At 51.2% G+C, this 14,849-nt stretch overlaps 1 protein-coding gene across 3 annotated transcripts in view; it reads right to left on the bottom strand.

Moving 5' to 3' along the window:
• RNF213 (ring finger protein 213) overlaps nt 1-14,849 on the bottom strand; it is a 135,229-nt gene that overhangs the window by 115,130 nt on the left and 5,250 nt on the right. For all 3 annotated transcript variants that reach the window (XM_054535867.2, XM_063718332.1, XM_063718331.1), the window contains exons 3-4: nt 7,471-7,634; nt 2,036-2,182 (exon numbers count right to left, since the gene is read on the bottom strand). In XM_054535867.2, coding sequence (XP_054391842.2) covers nt 2,036-2,182; nt 7,471-7,634 — 311 coding nt within the window. The remainder of the gene's footprint in view (nt 1-2,035; nt 2,183-7,470; nt 7,635-14,849) is intronic.

The following is a 14,849-nucleotide window of genomic DNA, read 5'->3' as shown; positions in this document are numbered from 1 at the left end:
ATCCCCAGGTCGCGCCTCTGTTACTCCGTGGGAATGTTTCCACCCGTGTACGTTAACAGTTTTACTATAAATCTCCCATCCACGTACGTTGACAGTTTTACTATAAATCTCCCATCCATGTACGTTGACAGCTTTACTATAAATCTCCCATCCATTTCTCCTCCTCACATCCGTTAAGTATCCTCACCAATTTATAGTTTAAAATCTGTCAACTTCCAAAAATACAAAACCAGGCTAGGGTGGTGGTTTATGCCTGTAATCCCTGCACTTTGGGAGGCTGGGGCGAGAGAATCGCTTGAGCCCAGGAGTTTGAGACCAGCGTGGGTAACACAGCAAGACCCCATCTCTACCAAAAATTTTAAAAATTAATTGGGTGTGGTGGTGCACGCCCGTAGTCCCAGCTACTCGGGAGGCGGAAGCACGAGGATTGCTTGAGCCCAGGAAGTCGAGGCTGCAATGAGCTATGATTTTGCCACTGCGCTCCAGCCTGGGACACAGGGCGAGACCCCGCCTCAAAACAAACAAACACAAAACCCACCAAACCCATTCAGAGCTATACTACTGTTATACATTAATTAGTTGGTTAAGTTCCTGTGTCAGTCTGGGTGACAGCAGACATCTCTGCAGTGCTAACCCTTCCATGCTCTCTCTGGGGCAGGGCCCACCTCTCCACGGACTTCCTGTCTGCTGAGCCCGAGCCTTCTCCTCGCGTGGCCTATGAATCCATCCTTTATTTTATAAGTTGCTTCTCATATTTTTGTTGCTATTGTGAATGAGCTCTCCACCCACACTGTGCCTTAGGTCTGGGTAAGTCCAGCCCCCTGTGGATGCTGCCTGCATTTCCCAAGAGCTGCAGGAGTGGGCTCACGGTCAAGCCCCAGCCCACAGCGGAAAGAGCGCGCCTGCCTTGAAGGCTTCTGCCTATTCCTAAGACCTAGCTGTGGTGGATGCTCGGTAAATCTCCGTTCAATGAACACGTGACCATCTCGATGGGCGGGGGCGGGGGGAGCGCGGTGCGGGGAAGGCAGGGAGGCCATCGCCCTCTGTAAAAAAGTAATAAACTTCACAAGCGTCACTCTTCAAGGTATGAAGCTCCCTTGCTTTTCCCTAAAAGCAAAAGTCCTTTCATTAGATGTGTTAGCTAATTTCATTTTTGATATTATTAGTGAGTACTGTAATACTCCTAAATGCTATAGAAAAAGTCAGGATTTGGGGCAGGCACAGTGGCTCACGCCTGTAATCCCAGCACTTTGGAAGGCCGAGATGGGTGGAACATTTGAGGCCAGGAGTTCGAGACCAGCCTGGCCAACGTGGTGAAACCCCATCTCTACTAAAAATACACAAAAAAAGTAGCCGGACGTGGTGGCGGGTGCCTGTAATCCCAGCTACTCAGGAGGGTGAGGCAGGAGAATCGCTTGAAGCCTGCATGCGGAGGTTGCAGTGAGCTGAGATCGCGCCACCGCACTCCAGCTTGGGCAACAGAGGGAAACTCTGTCTCAAAAAAAAAAAAAAAAAAGAAAAAGTCAGGATTTCAACTTCCAGAAACCAGAGACTAAACTGAGCAGGGCTTCCACTACACCCCCATGTGGCAAGCGCCATCCAAGACCTTGTGTTCAGGCAGAGGCCGGGTCGGGCCCCCACCTGCCTGGGCCTGGCCCTCTAGGCCCCCTTGGGCTCTCCTGCTGCTCTCTGTGGTGAAGCCTGTGTTGCTGGTGGAGCTTTAGCCAGGTGAGTGCAGCCAGGTTAAATTTCTCCGGGTGTCCAAGGGGACAGCTGCACGGAGTAAAAAGGCAAGTGGAAGGATGCACAATAAAGCTGAAATTCACCACTAGCAAAACGTCCTCAGAGTCACAAGAGCCAAGCCTGAATCAGCATTGCTCTTTCACCGCCCAAGGGTGACCCGAGAACGCCCATCCTGGGCAGCCTTCCTCGACTGGCAGGGACTCAAGGGCTGGAAGTGCAAGGTGGCCGTGCCGGGCTGTGCCAGCATGCACGGGGGCAGGGAGCGTTCTGCCCAACTATTGACTCAGACTACCTGCTCACAGTCTGCAGAAGGCACGCCGGCGGCCTCAAGCGGGGCTGCATCCTGCTTCCTTCTCTTGCTGGGTATGGCATTAGCAGCTTCCCACTCATCGGATATGAGGTCTACAGTAGCATCTACCAAAACCTCTGACGCAGCTCCCTGTTGAAACACGACCCCCTTCAGACAGGGCAGGTTTGTGCACCCCACGCACAGCTCCAACAGACTCACAAAGACCCCACCTCAGGGGCCACCTCCTCTCAGGAAGGCCCAGGCAGGGACACCCACGTGTGGGCACTGACCACCTTCCCAGCACCCTCTGCCTCCAGGACCCATGGGCAGGAGGGTGTGGGAAGACGAAGAAGCAGCTCCTGCAGACGTGCAGGGAAAATCCACATAAGAGGAGAACTACCCACACCAGAGGCGGCACCCTGCCAGGCTCACGGCACCCTGCCAAGCTCCCAGCACCCTACCAGGCTCCCAGCACCCCGGGCCTCCACACAAATGCCTTGGCTTGTGCTCAGAGCACAGATGCACTGCAGAGACCGACCCAGAAGGTACAGGCAGGCCCGGGCACCCCGGGGCCAGCCAGGCCAGGCCTCCCAAGCCCCTAGAGGTGGAGGCGGGCAGTCTGACCCCCCAGTGGGCACGCTCATCCGGCACCTCCCTTCCACACCGGGCATCACCGGGAGACCTCACAGCAAGACGCCCAGCAGGAAGCTGAAGAAAGGAAGCTCCACCAGCAGCCTCCTGGCCTGCTGATGCCTCCAACCCAAATGACCCCTGGCTCCAGCAGTCTCCTCTTCCCTTACCACAGGAAGTACAATCCAGCAGCCAAGCCCAGTAGCCTCTCCAGAGGAAGAATCCACAAAGGACACCCTGTTAGTAGCAACCAGCGGCCACCAAAGGAGAGGCCAAGTAGAGGACGGCTGTGCCAAGGGATGGGCGCGGGCCCCTCTCTGTGCACCCTTTCCCTCTCCACCCACCCCGTGACTGCAGATGAGGACTGACCACCTGACTCTGCCACAGGGTGAGGCTGGCCACACAGCTTGCTGTCTCAGCTTCTGGGGCCGCCTCCCTTGGCTCCTGGCACCCTCCTCACCATAGTTAGAATGAGGCGTCTGCGCTTAGAGAACCATGCTCTAGAACACATACACTGTTCTCAGCTTCAGAATTCAATAGGCTCCCCGTGGGATTGGGAAAATGTGCAAAAGCCCCTGTAAACTCATCACCAGAGACACCCCATCGGCATTCACCTGTGTATTCACTCTGAACTTCTCTCATGTGTGGATATGTGTATATTTAGGCTTTTTTTTTTTTTTTTGAGACAGAGTCTCTCTGTTGCCCAGGCTGGAGTGCAGTGTCTCAATCTCGGCTCACTGCAACCTCTGCCTCCTAGGTTCAAGCAATTCTCCTGCCTCAACCTCCTGAGTAGCTGGGACTACAGGCAAGCACCACCACACCCGGCTAATTTTTGTATTTTTAGTAGAGACGGGGTTTCCCCATGTTGGTCAGGCTGGTCTCGAACTCCTGATCTCAAGTGATCCACCCACCTCAGCCTCCCAACATGCTGGGATTACAGGTGAGAAGCCACTGGGCCTGGTCCTAGTTCACATTTTCTTCATCCCAGAAAGAAATCCCGCAGCAATGACTCCCTACTCCCCACTCCTCCCAGCCAACCACTAATCTGTGTTCTGTCTCCATGGGTGAATCTATTGTGGATATTTTGTATCAATGGAATCGTACATGGCCTCTTGTATCTGGCTTCTTTCATTTAGCATGTTTTTGAGGTCCATCCACGCTGCAGCACAGATCCATATCGTATTCTTTTTTTGTTTTTTGTTTTGTTTTGTTTTGAGAGTGAGTCTCGCTCTGCCGCCAGGCTGGAGTGCAGTAGTGCGATCTCGGCTTACTGCAACCTCCGCCTCCCAGGTTCAAGTGATTCTCCTGCCTAAGCCGCCCAAGTAGCTGGGATTACAGGCATGCGCCACCAGGCCCAGCTAAATTTTTTTTTTTTATTTTTAGTAGAGACGGGGTTTCACCATGTTGGCCAGGATGTTCTCAATCTCCTGACCTCGTGATCCACCCAACTCAGCCTCCCAAAATACTGGGATGACAGGTGTAAGCCACCGCGCCCAGCCTAGGATAATTTTATGCGTAACTTTTGGATCAACTGCCTTGCTGCTTCCTTAGCGGCTGCAGCGTTTAACATTCCCACCAACACTGTACAACACTTCCAATTTCTCCACATCCTCATCAACATTTCCTATTTTCTTTCCTTCCTTCCTTCTCTCTCTCTCTCTTTTTGAGGCAGGATCTCACAGTCACCCAGTGAGCCACCGCGCCCGGCCTCTTTTATTGTTCTCTTGTTCGTGTTGGTTTTCTCTTGTTCAAGATTCCCTAGAAAATGTCTTCATTCTTTTCACATCTTCAGTGTCAACTCTACATTTTACAAATTCAAGCAGATTCCCACTAGTAAAAAATTTTAAAACATTAAAAAATAAATAAATAAAAAATAGTGCAGGCATGGTGGCTCATGCCTATAATCCCAGCACTTTGGGAGGCTGAGGTGGGCAGATCACCTGAAGTCAGGAGTTCAAGACCAGCCTGACCAACATGGAGAAACCCCGTCTCTACTAAAAATACAAAATTAGCTGGGCATCGTGGTGCATGCCTGTAATCCCAGCTAGTTGGGAGGCTGAGGCAGGAGAATTGCTTGAACCTGGGAGGTGGAGGTTGCTGTGAGCTGAGATCACGCCATTGCACCCTAGCTTGGCTACAGGAGCGAAACTCCATCTCAAAAATAAATAAATAAATAAATAAATAAAACAATAAATAAATAAATAAAGTCTGTGTTCCTTTGGCTTGTTGCCAATTAGTGGTTTGATAGAGATTTCTTTAAACACCTACAGCCAAAACATGGAAAAGAAAAAAAAAAAAACTGGCTGGGCATGGTGGCTCACGCCTGTAATCCCAGCATTCTGGGAGGCCGAGGCGGGTGGATCACGAGGTCAGGAGATCGAGACCATCCTGGCTAACACAGTGAAACCCCATCTCTACTAAAAATACAAAAAATTAGCCAGGCGTGGTGGCGGGTACCTGTAGTCCCAGCTACTCGGGAGGCTGAAGTAGGAGAATCACTTGAACCTGGGAGGCAAAGGTTGCAGTTGAGCTGCGATGGCACCACTGCATTCCAGCCTGGGCAGCAGAGCAAGACTCCATCTCAAAAAAAAAAAAAGAAAAAATAATACTCTCTCAGTCTCTGTAGACTGGCCCTGAGTTGGGACACTCCTCCCACACTCAGCCTTCCTTCCAGCCTGCGCTGAGGTCTTCTCAGGTCTTTTTCGAGCACGTCCTGCTCGAGCATTTGTGTGGCTTTCTAGATTTCTCATTATTCATGGAAACTTTTCAAAATTTTATTCCCCCAAGTAACTCAATTCTTAGCTTTTCCTCTGTCTTTGGACGGGTTTATTGTTTGCCCCAGATGGCAAAGGGTTTATTCATTTGCCTTCAGTGTTTTCAAGGAACACCAGCCACACGGCCACTTTTCCACTCTGACGGGTTCCAAATTAGGCATAAAAAGGGAGTTACCCAAACTTTCTGCATCCCACGTGCTCCAGGCTTGGGGGTGGCCTTGGCTGCTCTGGAAGGGATTACTCTCCAAGGGAATGACACAAGCACACACACACCCCACTCCCACACAACCCAACACACACACACATCCCACTCACCCCATTCACACACTCCCAACTCACACACTCCCAACACACACACACCACTCACACACACCCAACACATACACCCCCAACACACACACACCCCAACACACACACCCCCCACTCACACACCCAACACACACCCCACTCACACCACTCACACACCAACACACACACACCACTCACACACACCCAACACACACACCCCCCACGCACACACTCAACACACCACACCCCACTCACACCCCACTCACACCACTCACACACCCCCAACACACACCCCACTCCCACACACCCCAACACACACACACATCCTGCTCACCCCACTCACACACTCCCAACACACACACACCGCTCACACACACCCAACACACACACCCCCAACACACACACACACCCCCCAACACACACACCCCCCACTCACACACCCAACACACACACCCCATTTATACCACTCACACACCCCCAACACACACACATCCCATTCACACCCCTCACACACCCAACACACACCCCACTCATACCCCACACTCACCCCACCCACCCCCCACAGACCACAGCACTGCAGCTGCATCATTTCCCACCACAGCCCAACCATGCAGTGCCACCTACAAGGAACAACAGACAGAAAGCCAGCCCCAGTGCAGACATAGAAAGACCGCTTCCCCTTCTCCGTGCCCAGCAAGAAACCCCGGAGCTGACACTGCCCTCTGGGTCTTCCCAGGCTGCGCTAGAGCCCGGGAGCCCTTCTCTTCCAACCATTCTCCTTGAACATGTCCAGGATGCTCCCCTCGAAAGCCTCGCCTAGTGCTCCAACTGGGAATCTTACCAAGGACACATTCTCTTGGTGTCTAATGCTTAAGGGGCTGTTTGAGGCCAGAGGGAGCCAAAAGGTGGCTCAGCCACACCCTTCCAAGAAGGGCAACCTGCCAGCCAGCACGTTTCCAGAGCACCCACCCCACACCCAAAGCTTCAAAGCCCCTCTGGGCATGCACCCTCAATGCAGAGGCCTACAGAAGCATAAGACACGCACCCAGCGGACGTTCAGGTCCCTGCCCCGAAGCTACAAGGCACCTCTGAGCTTGCACCCTCAATGCAAAGAGACCCACAGAAGCTTGGGACACAGATACACACGGCAGAAGCTCAGGCCCCACCCCCAGCCACAGCTTCTGGGAGACACACGTGTATTGGGTCTGGTAGAAAGAAAAGGAAGGCGGAGGCCGGGCGCAGTGGCTCACGCCTGTAATCCCAGCACTTTGGGAGGCTGAGGTGGATGGATCTCCTGAGGTCAGGAGTTTGAGACCAACCTGACCAACATGGTGAAACCCTATCTCTACTAAATACAAAAAATTAGCTGGTCGTGGTGGTGCAGGCCTGTAGTCCCAGCTACTTGGGAGGCTGAGGCAGGAGAATCGCTTGAAACCAGGAGATGGAGGCTGCAGTGAGCCGAGATCGCACCACTGCACCCCAACGTGGGCAACAAAAGCGAAACTCTGTCTCAAAAAAAAAAAAAGAAAAGAAAAAGAAGGTGGAGGCCCCAGGGGGTCTGGAACCCACAGACTCCAGCCAGAGATGAATCAGGTGCAGAAGGGGCAGCTCTGCTGCTGCCCCCTGGGCAGGTTCAATGGGCTGGGCCGTGGTGGCATTTTCGGGGGCCAGCTGGGCAGCTGTGCGGTGGGATTTTCCTGGGCAGAGTGAGCGGGGGGGAGAGGGGAGCCGGGATGGTGCACTCACTTCTTGGACGGTCCAGGAGGCATCAGAACAGGGCTTGTCGGGGGTTTCTTGCCAACTGTCTGAGCCCGGGAACAAGCACAGGCCCTCTTCCTCCTTCAGCTCCTGCCCACACTCCATTTCACCCTCCGGGGCCGACGCCATTGTGGGGTTATTGTTCTCAGAATCTGTAACAGCAGATGAAGGAACGGTCAGATCTCAGAGAGACGCAAGTGAGTGTTAGGAAGGAAAAACAGAAATCCTGCCCACGAGTGCATGGAGAGATTCACCCTGTTCTCCCTCCGAGGTCCTGCATTGGGCCTGCTGACGTGAGCAGGGTAGGGGTTCTGCTCTAGGTGGGTAGGAGGGAACCAGGGACCCCCGTTGCAGCACAACAAGGGGTGAATCAGACAGAAAGACTGCGCCGTCCTAGCATCCAGCCCCTTCCTCCCAATGTCCAGATGAGTGGATTCACCTGACTCTGTACTAGGATGTCAGCGCACCTTGGGCACCTCTAAAACAGAGCCTGTTATGCTTTCCTCCCCTACTGTAGACATTCCTCCTGTCTTCCCCAGGGTGGGCACTCTCCCAGTGGCGGCCCAGGGGTCTCCCACTGCTTCCCTCGTCCTGGCACTAAGGCATCTGCCCGCCCAGCTGCTCTGCCTCCAGATTCTCACCCATGCAGAGCTGCCATATGCAGACAGCATGGAGCACCCGCTCTGCCAGCCCCCCACACTCACTCTAGCCTTCACTGTGGTGTGGACGTACTTTGTCCGTCCCCATCAAAACTCACGTTGATCCCCAGTGTGCCAGTGCTGGGAGGCAGGGCTGGGGGGAGGTCTGCGGGTCATGAGGGCGATTCCCTCACGAATGGCTTGGTGCCGTTTGCGGTCATGGGTTCTCACTCTTGAGAGGCTGGTTTACTCCCCTCAGGAATGGATTAGCACCCGCCAGGTGGGTTGTTACGAAGCCAAGATGCCCCATCAGGCTTCGTCTTTCACAGCTGTCAGCATCCCCGTCGGCCTACTCTGCCATGTTGTGACACGGCACAAAAGCCCTCACCAGAAGCCAGGGCCAGGCCCTGAACTTCTCAGTCTGCGGAACTGTGAGCTAAATAAACCTCTTTTCTCTTTTTCTTTTTTTATTTTATTTTATTTTTGAGACGGAGTCCTGCTCTGTCACCCAGGCTGGAGTGCAGGGGCGCAATCTCAGCTCACAGCAACCTCTGCCTCCCAGGTTCAAGCAATTCTCCTGCTTCGGCCTCCCAAGTAGCTGGGATTACAGGTGCATGCCACCACACCCGGCTAATTTTTGTGTTTTTAGTAGAGACGGGGGTTTCAGCATCTTGGCCAGGATGGTCTTGAACTCCTGACCTCGTGATCCACCCGTCTTGGACTCTCAAAGTGCTGGGATTACAGGTGTGAGCCACCCCACTCAGCCTCTTTTCTTTTTCTTTTCTTTTCTTTTTTTTTTTTTTAAGACGGAGTCTCACTCTGTCGCACCGGGCTGGAGTGCAGTGGTGCAATCTCAGCTCACTGCAACCTCCGCCTCCTGGGTTCAAGCAATTCTCCTGCCTCAGCCTCTGGAGTAGCTGGGATTACAGGCATGCGCCACCACACCCAGCTAATTTTTTTGTATTTTTAGTAGAGACGGGGTTTCACCATGTTGGTCAGGCTGGTCTTGAACTCCTGACCTCATGATCCGCCCACCTCAGCCTCCCAAAGTGCTGGGATTACAGGCTTGAGCCACCACACCTGGCCTTTTCTTTTTCAATTACCCAGGCTCGGGTACTCATGGCAACAGAAAATGGTCGAAAACACCCTTCAAGGAGTCCCTGTTTTCAATCCTGGGTCTGGACGACCCCACCTCTCCCTGACACACACTCCAGATGGTGCCAGGCCAAGCCTGCTTTTCTGTACAGAACCTTCTCTCTGCCTGATCCCCACAGACCCTTCTCCAAGGCCCCAAGCCAGTCCCAGCTGCGCCCCCGTCTGGACACTTCATCCCCACGCCCGTTTCCAGCACCTGGTTTCGTCACTGCCCTCTCCTCCTCTGAGATCTGGAGGGCAGGGACCACACAGACCTTTTTCCCTTTGAGTACCCAGTGTTGGCGTAGCCAAGAGCTCAAGAATTTGTGAAGTTCCTTAGCAGGACTCAAAACTGATAACAAATCCTCTAAACGTCTACATACATAGACACACAAGAAACATCACAGCCAGAAAGTAAGAGCTGGAGAAAGACCTGCAACAGGTGGCCCAAGGCCCCATCTTTTGAGAGCTGATGTTTCACCTACACCAGGGATTCTGAGCCTGCCCCTCCCACCAACCTACCCTCCCACCAGGGGCGAGCCCTGACTAGCCTAATCCAATCAGGGCCGATATTTACCCTGTCACTAGTGATTGACTAAGGGAAGGGCCAACCAGCAAGAAGTATGGAAGCATCCATACTTCTGGACCCTTACTGGAGTTTCTGCCATTCAGTGCATCCTGGAAAGACCATGAGGTGGTGCTGGGAAACCACTGTCTGTTCTCCACCTGCAGACAAAGCTGGCAGTGGAGAAGGGCAGAGCTGTCAGGATCAGAGAAATGGAGCAGAGCCCTAATACACTTGAACTCCTCAAGCCTGGACTTGGGCAATGGTGGCCCAGCACGTTTCTCTTGCTGAGCAAGCCTAGGAGAGCTGGGTTTCAGGCTGTGCCCAGTATAAACAGTCCCAACAACCACAAGGACCAACCAAAGCAAAACGAGCATCCCTAAAGAAAGACAGGCCGTTCAAGGAAGTACACATACAAGTGGTTTCTTAACTTCCAAAGAGATGCCTGCCATGCCTACTGATGAAGGAAATCAGAACGGAGCCCCCTAGTGCCATTTCCACCCAACGACTGGCGCAGATTGACAAGATCAATCATTCTGAATGCTGGAGAGAATCTGAGTAGAAATCTAGAAGGCAGGACCACAGAGACATTGCCAGTGAGTGGCCAGAGAAGCTTTGTGCAGGGGATTTGAAGAGATTTGCATTGTAAATGTGCCAGCCTGAAGCCAGCAGGCTAGTGGCTGGGAATCTGTCCTCTAGATGGCCAGCCTGGCTCAGAGGGCAAGGTCTCCGTGCAAGCATGCAGTCCAGCAGCCTGTGTCACGGCAAAACAGCGGGACAAGAGAAGCGCCCAGGACAGGCCTGTTGCTGAGTCAGGCCCTGCTGGGTGGCAGAGCCAGGGAGGCTGCTGAGGTGCGTCCTCCACTAGAGGCCTCAGCCACTGTACATGAAAATAGCAAGGCATGGGCAGGGCATGAGCTGCCACTCACATTAACGTGTGTGTATGCGCACACGTTCACGCAGACGAGATGTCTAGAAGAGGACACACCAGTTTACAGTGTTGCTCTGGGGAATGTGACAGTCCTGGCCCAGGGTGAGGAAACTTCGTGCTATTTTATGTCCTCTTGTAACATGTGGGTCATTTGCCAACCAGCATTTACATTTTTATAATCATAAAAATAAGTAGCTGGATTCAGAAATAAGAGACATACTTAACTAGCACTTCCTAAACAATGTACATGTTAACTCATTAAATACTCACAGTATAGAACAGGGTTATCCAGAGAGCAGAACTATAGAATATGTAGGTAGGTAGGTAGACAGGTAGATAGGTAGATACATGGATGGATGGATGGATGGATAGATAAGATGGGATAGATGAAGGGATGGATACATAGATAGATACATAGATAGAACAGATGAATGGATGGATGGATAGATGGATGGATGAATAGATAGATAAGCTAGATGAATGGATAGACAGATGATTAGATAGATGATAGATAGATAGATAAACAGATAGGATAGATGGACGGATAGATAGTATAGATGGATGGACAGATAGAATAGATGGATAGATGAATGGATGAATAGAAAGATAGGATGGATGGATGGATAGAATAGATGGATGGATAGATAGAATAGATGAATGGATGGACACATAGGTTAGATAGATAGATAGATGGATAGATAGGATAGATGGATAGGTGGATAGATAGATAGGGTAGGTGGACAGATAGGGTAGATGGATTGATAGACGGTGTGATGGTTAATATCAGGTGTCAATTTGATTGGGTTGAAGGATGCCTAGATAGTTGGTAAAGTATTGTTCTGGGTGTGTCTGTGAGGGTGTTGTCAGAGGAGACTGACATTTGAGTCAATGGACTGGGAGAGGAAGACCCACCCTCAATGTGGGTGGGCACCATCCAGTCAGCTGCCAGGGTGGCTAGAACAAAGCAGGCAGAAGGTGGGGTAAGCTGGCTCACTGAGTCTTCTGGCTTTCATCTTCCTCCTATGCTGGATGCTTCCTCACATTCCTCTTGCCCTTGGACATCAGACTCCAGGTTCTTTGGCCTTTGAAATCTTGGACTTATGCCAGTGGGTTGCCAGGGGGATCTCAGGTCTTCGGCCACGGACTGAAGGCTACACTGTCGGCTTCCCTGCTTTTGAGGCTTTTGGACTCAGAATGAGCAACTACTGGCTTCTTTCTTTCCCAGCTTGCAGACAGCCTATCATGGGACTTCACCTTGTGATTGCGTGAGCCAATTCTCCATAATACGCTCCCTTTCATACAGACATAGATCCTATTAGTTCTGTCCCTCTAGAGAACCCTAATACAGACTTATAGATAGATGGATAGATAGGATAGATAGATAAGATGGATGGATAGGTACATGGATGAATGGATGGATGGATAATTGATAGAAGACAGATGACAGATAGATAGACAGACAAATAAATGGATGGATGGACGGATGGATGATGGATGGATGAATGGATAGATAGAAAAACAGATGGATGAGAGAGGATGTATTAGGAGAATTGGCTCACACGACTATGGAGGCTGAGAAGTCACCATTTGGTTAAGCTTACGATCAATCATTTTCATTCCCAAGATCCACCCGTCTTCCACAAAGGCCAAATAGGGGAGGTGAATGGGAATCCCCACCCCTGCATCTTTGGAGTGCTTGGTGGTGGCACTAATCCCTGCAGTCCTTCCAGGGATGCAGTACTGCTTTTTTTTTTTTTTCTGAGACAGGGTCTCACTGTCGACCTAGGCTGGAGTGCAGTGGTATGATCACGGCTCACTGCAGCCTTGACCTCCTGGGCTCCAGTGATCCTGCCACGTACACCCATGCTCACCGTAGCACCATTCACAATAGCCAAGATATGGAATCCACCAACTATCCAACAATGGACGATGAAGAAAATGTGGTACATATACATAATGGAATACTACTCGGCCTTAAAAAAGAATAAAATTGGCCAGGTGCAATGGTTCGTGCCTATAGCCCCAGCACTTTGGGAGGCAGAGGCAGGGGGATCACTTGAGGTCAGGAGTTGGAGACCAACAATGCTAATATGGAGAAACCCTGTCTCTAATAAAAAATACAAAATTAGCCAGATGTGGTGGCACACACCTGTAATCCCAGCTACTTGGGAGGCTGAGGCAGGAGAATCACTTGAACCTGGGAGGCAGAGGTTGCAGTGAGCCGAGGACCAGCTACTGCACTCCAACCTGGGAGACAGACCAAGACCCTGTCTCAAAAAATAAAAAAAGAAAATCTGCTGTTGAGTAGAGCCACCTCCATCAATAACCTTAGCCAGATCTTCTGGAGAACTTACTGCAGCTTCTCCAGCAGCACTCGCTGCTTCACCTTGCACTTTTATGTTATGGAGATGACTGCTTTCCTAAAACCTCATAAACCAGTCTCTGCTAGCTTCAAGATCTTCTCTGCAGCTTCCTCAACTCTGTCAGCCTGTGTGGAATTGTGGCTACAGGAGAGTTAGGGCTTTACTGTGGATTCGGATGTGGTTTAAGGGAATGTTTTGACTGGTTTGATCTCTCCAGACATCGCAAACTCTCTCCATATCAGCAATAAGGCTGTTTCACTCTCTAATCATTTGTGTGTTCATTGAAGTAGCACTTTTTTTCTTTTTTGAGATGGAGTCTCACTCTGTTGCCAGGCTAGAGTGCAGTGGCGTGATCTCGGCTCACTGCAACCTCCACCTCCCGGGTTCAAGTGATTCTCTCCTGCCTCAGCCTCCCGAGTGGCTGGGACTACAGGTACATGCCACCACGCCCAGCTAATTTTTGTATTTTTAGTAGAGACGGGGTTTCACCATATTGGCCAGGATGGTCTCTCTTTTTTTTTTTTTTTTTTTTGAGACAGAGTCTCGCTGTTGTCACCCAGGCTGGACTGCAGTGGCACGATCTCAGCTCACTGCAACCTCTGTCTCCTGGGTTCAAGCAATTCTTGTGCCTCGGCCTCCCAAGAAGCTGGGATTACAGGCATGAGCCACCACACCCAGCTAATTTTTGCATTTTTAGTAGAGACGGGGTTTCACCACATTGGCCAGGCTGGTCTCGAACTCCTGACTTCAAGTGATCCACCCACCTCAGCCTCCCAAAGTGCTGGGGGCACTTTTAATTTCTTTCAAAAACTTCTCCTTTGCCCTTACAACTTGGCTAACCATTTGGTGCAAGAGGCCTAGCTATCAGCCTATCTCAGCTTTCAACATGCCTTCCTCAAGAAGCTTAATCATGTCTAACTCTTGATTTAAAGTGAGAGACGTGAGGCCAGGTGCGGTGGGTGGCTCACACCTGTAATCCCAGCACTTTGAGAGGCCAAGGTGGCCGGATCACTTGAGGTCAGGAGTTTGAGACCAACCTGGCCAACATGGTGAAACGCCGTCTCTACCAAAAATATAAAAAATAGCTGAGGATGGTGCCTCATGCCTGTAATCCCCGCTACTTGGGAGGCTGAGGCAGGAATATCGCTTGAACCTGGGAGGTGAAGGTTGCAGTGAGCTGATATGGCACTACTGCACTCCAGCCTGGGTGACAGAGCAAGACTCTGTCTCAAAACAAAGAAAAAAAAATTTAAAAAATAAAGTGAGAGGCAAGAGACTCTTCTTTTCACTTGAGCACTGAGAGGCCACTGTAAGGCTTTTTTTTTTTCTTTTAAGACAGGGTCTCACTCTGTCACCCAGGCTGGAGTGCAGTGGGACAATCATGGTTTACTGCAGCCTTGACTTCCCAGGCTCAAGTGATCCTCCTGCTCCGGCTAATTCTTGTTTTTTTTTGTTTTTTGTTTTTTTTTTTGTAGAGATGGGGCTCGGCCATGTTGCCTAGGCTGCTCTTGAACTCCTGGGCTCAAGCGATCTACTCACCTCAGCCTCCCAAAGTGCTGGGATTACAGGCGTGAACCACCACGCCTAGCAAGGTGGGCCACCTTTTGATCCATGTTTCAGCCAACCAAACAAAGACTCAGAGGCCTTCCTAACTCTACCAGCTGCAACATGAAATGCATAATGTCTGCTAGTGGGCCCACACTCAACCTGACCCAACTTTATATCATTTGCAACTC

Source organism: Pongo abelii, chromosome 19 (genome assembly GCF_028885655.2).
Source record: "Pongo abelii isolate AG06213 chromosome 19, NHGRI_mPonAbe1-v2.0_pri, whole genome shotgun sequence".
NCBI classification, from domain to species: domain Eukaryota; kingdom Metazoa; phylum Chordata; class Mammalia; order Primates; family Hominidae; genus Pongo; species Pongo abelii.
The sequence above is the reverse complement of the archived record's forward strand: the minus strand, read 5'-3'. Positions and strand labels throughout refer to the sequence as shown.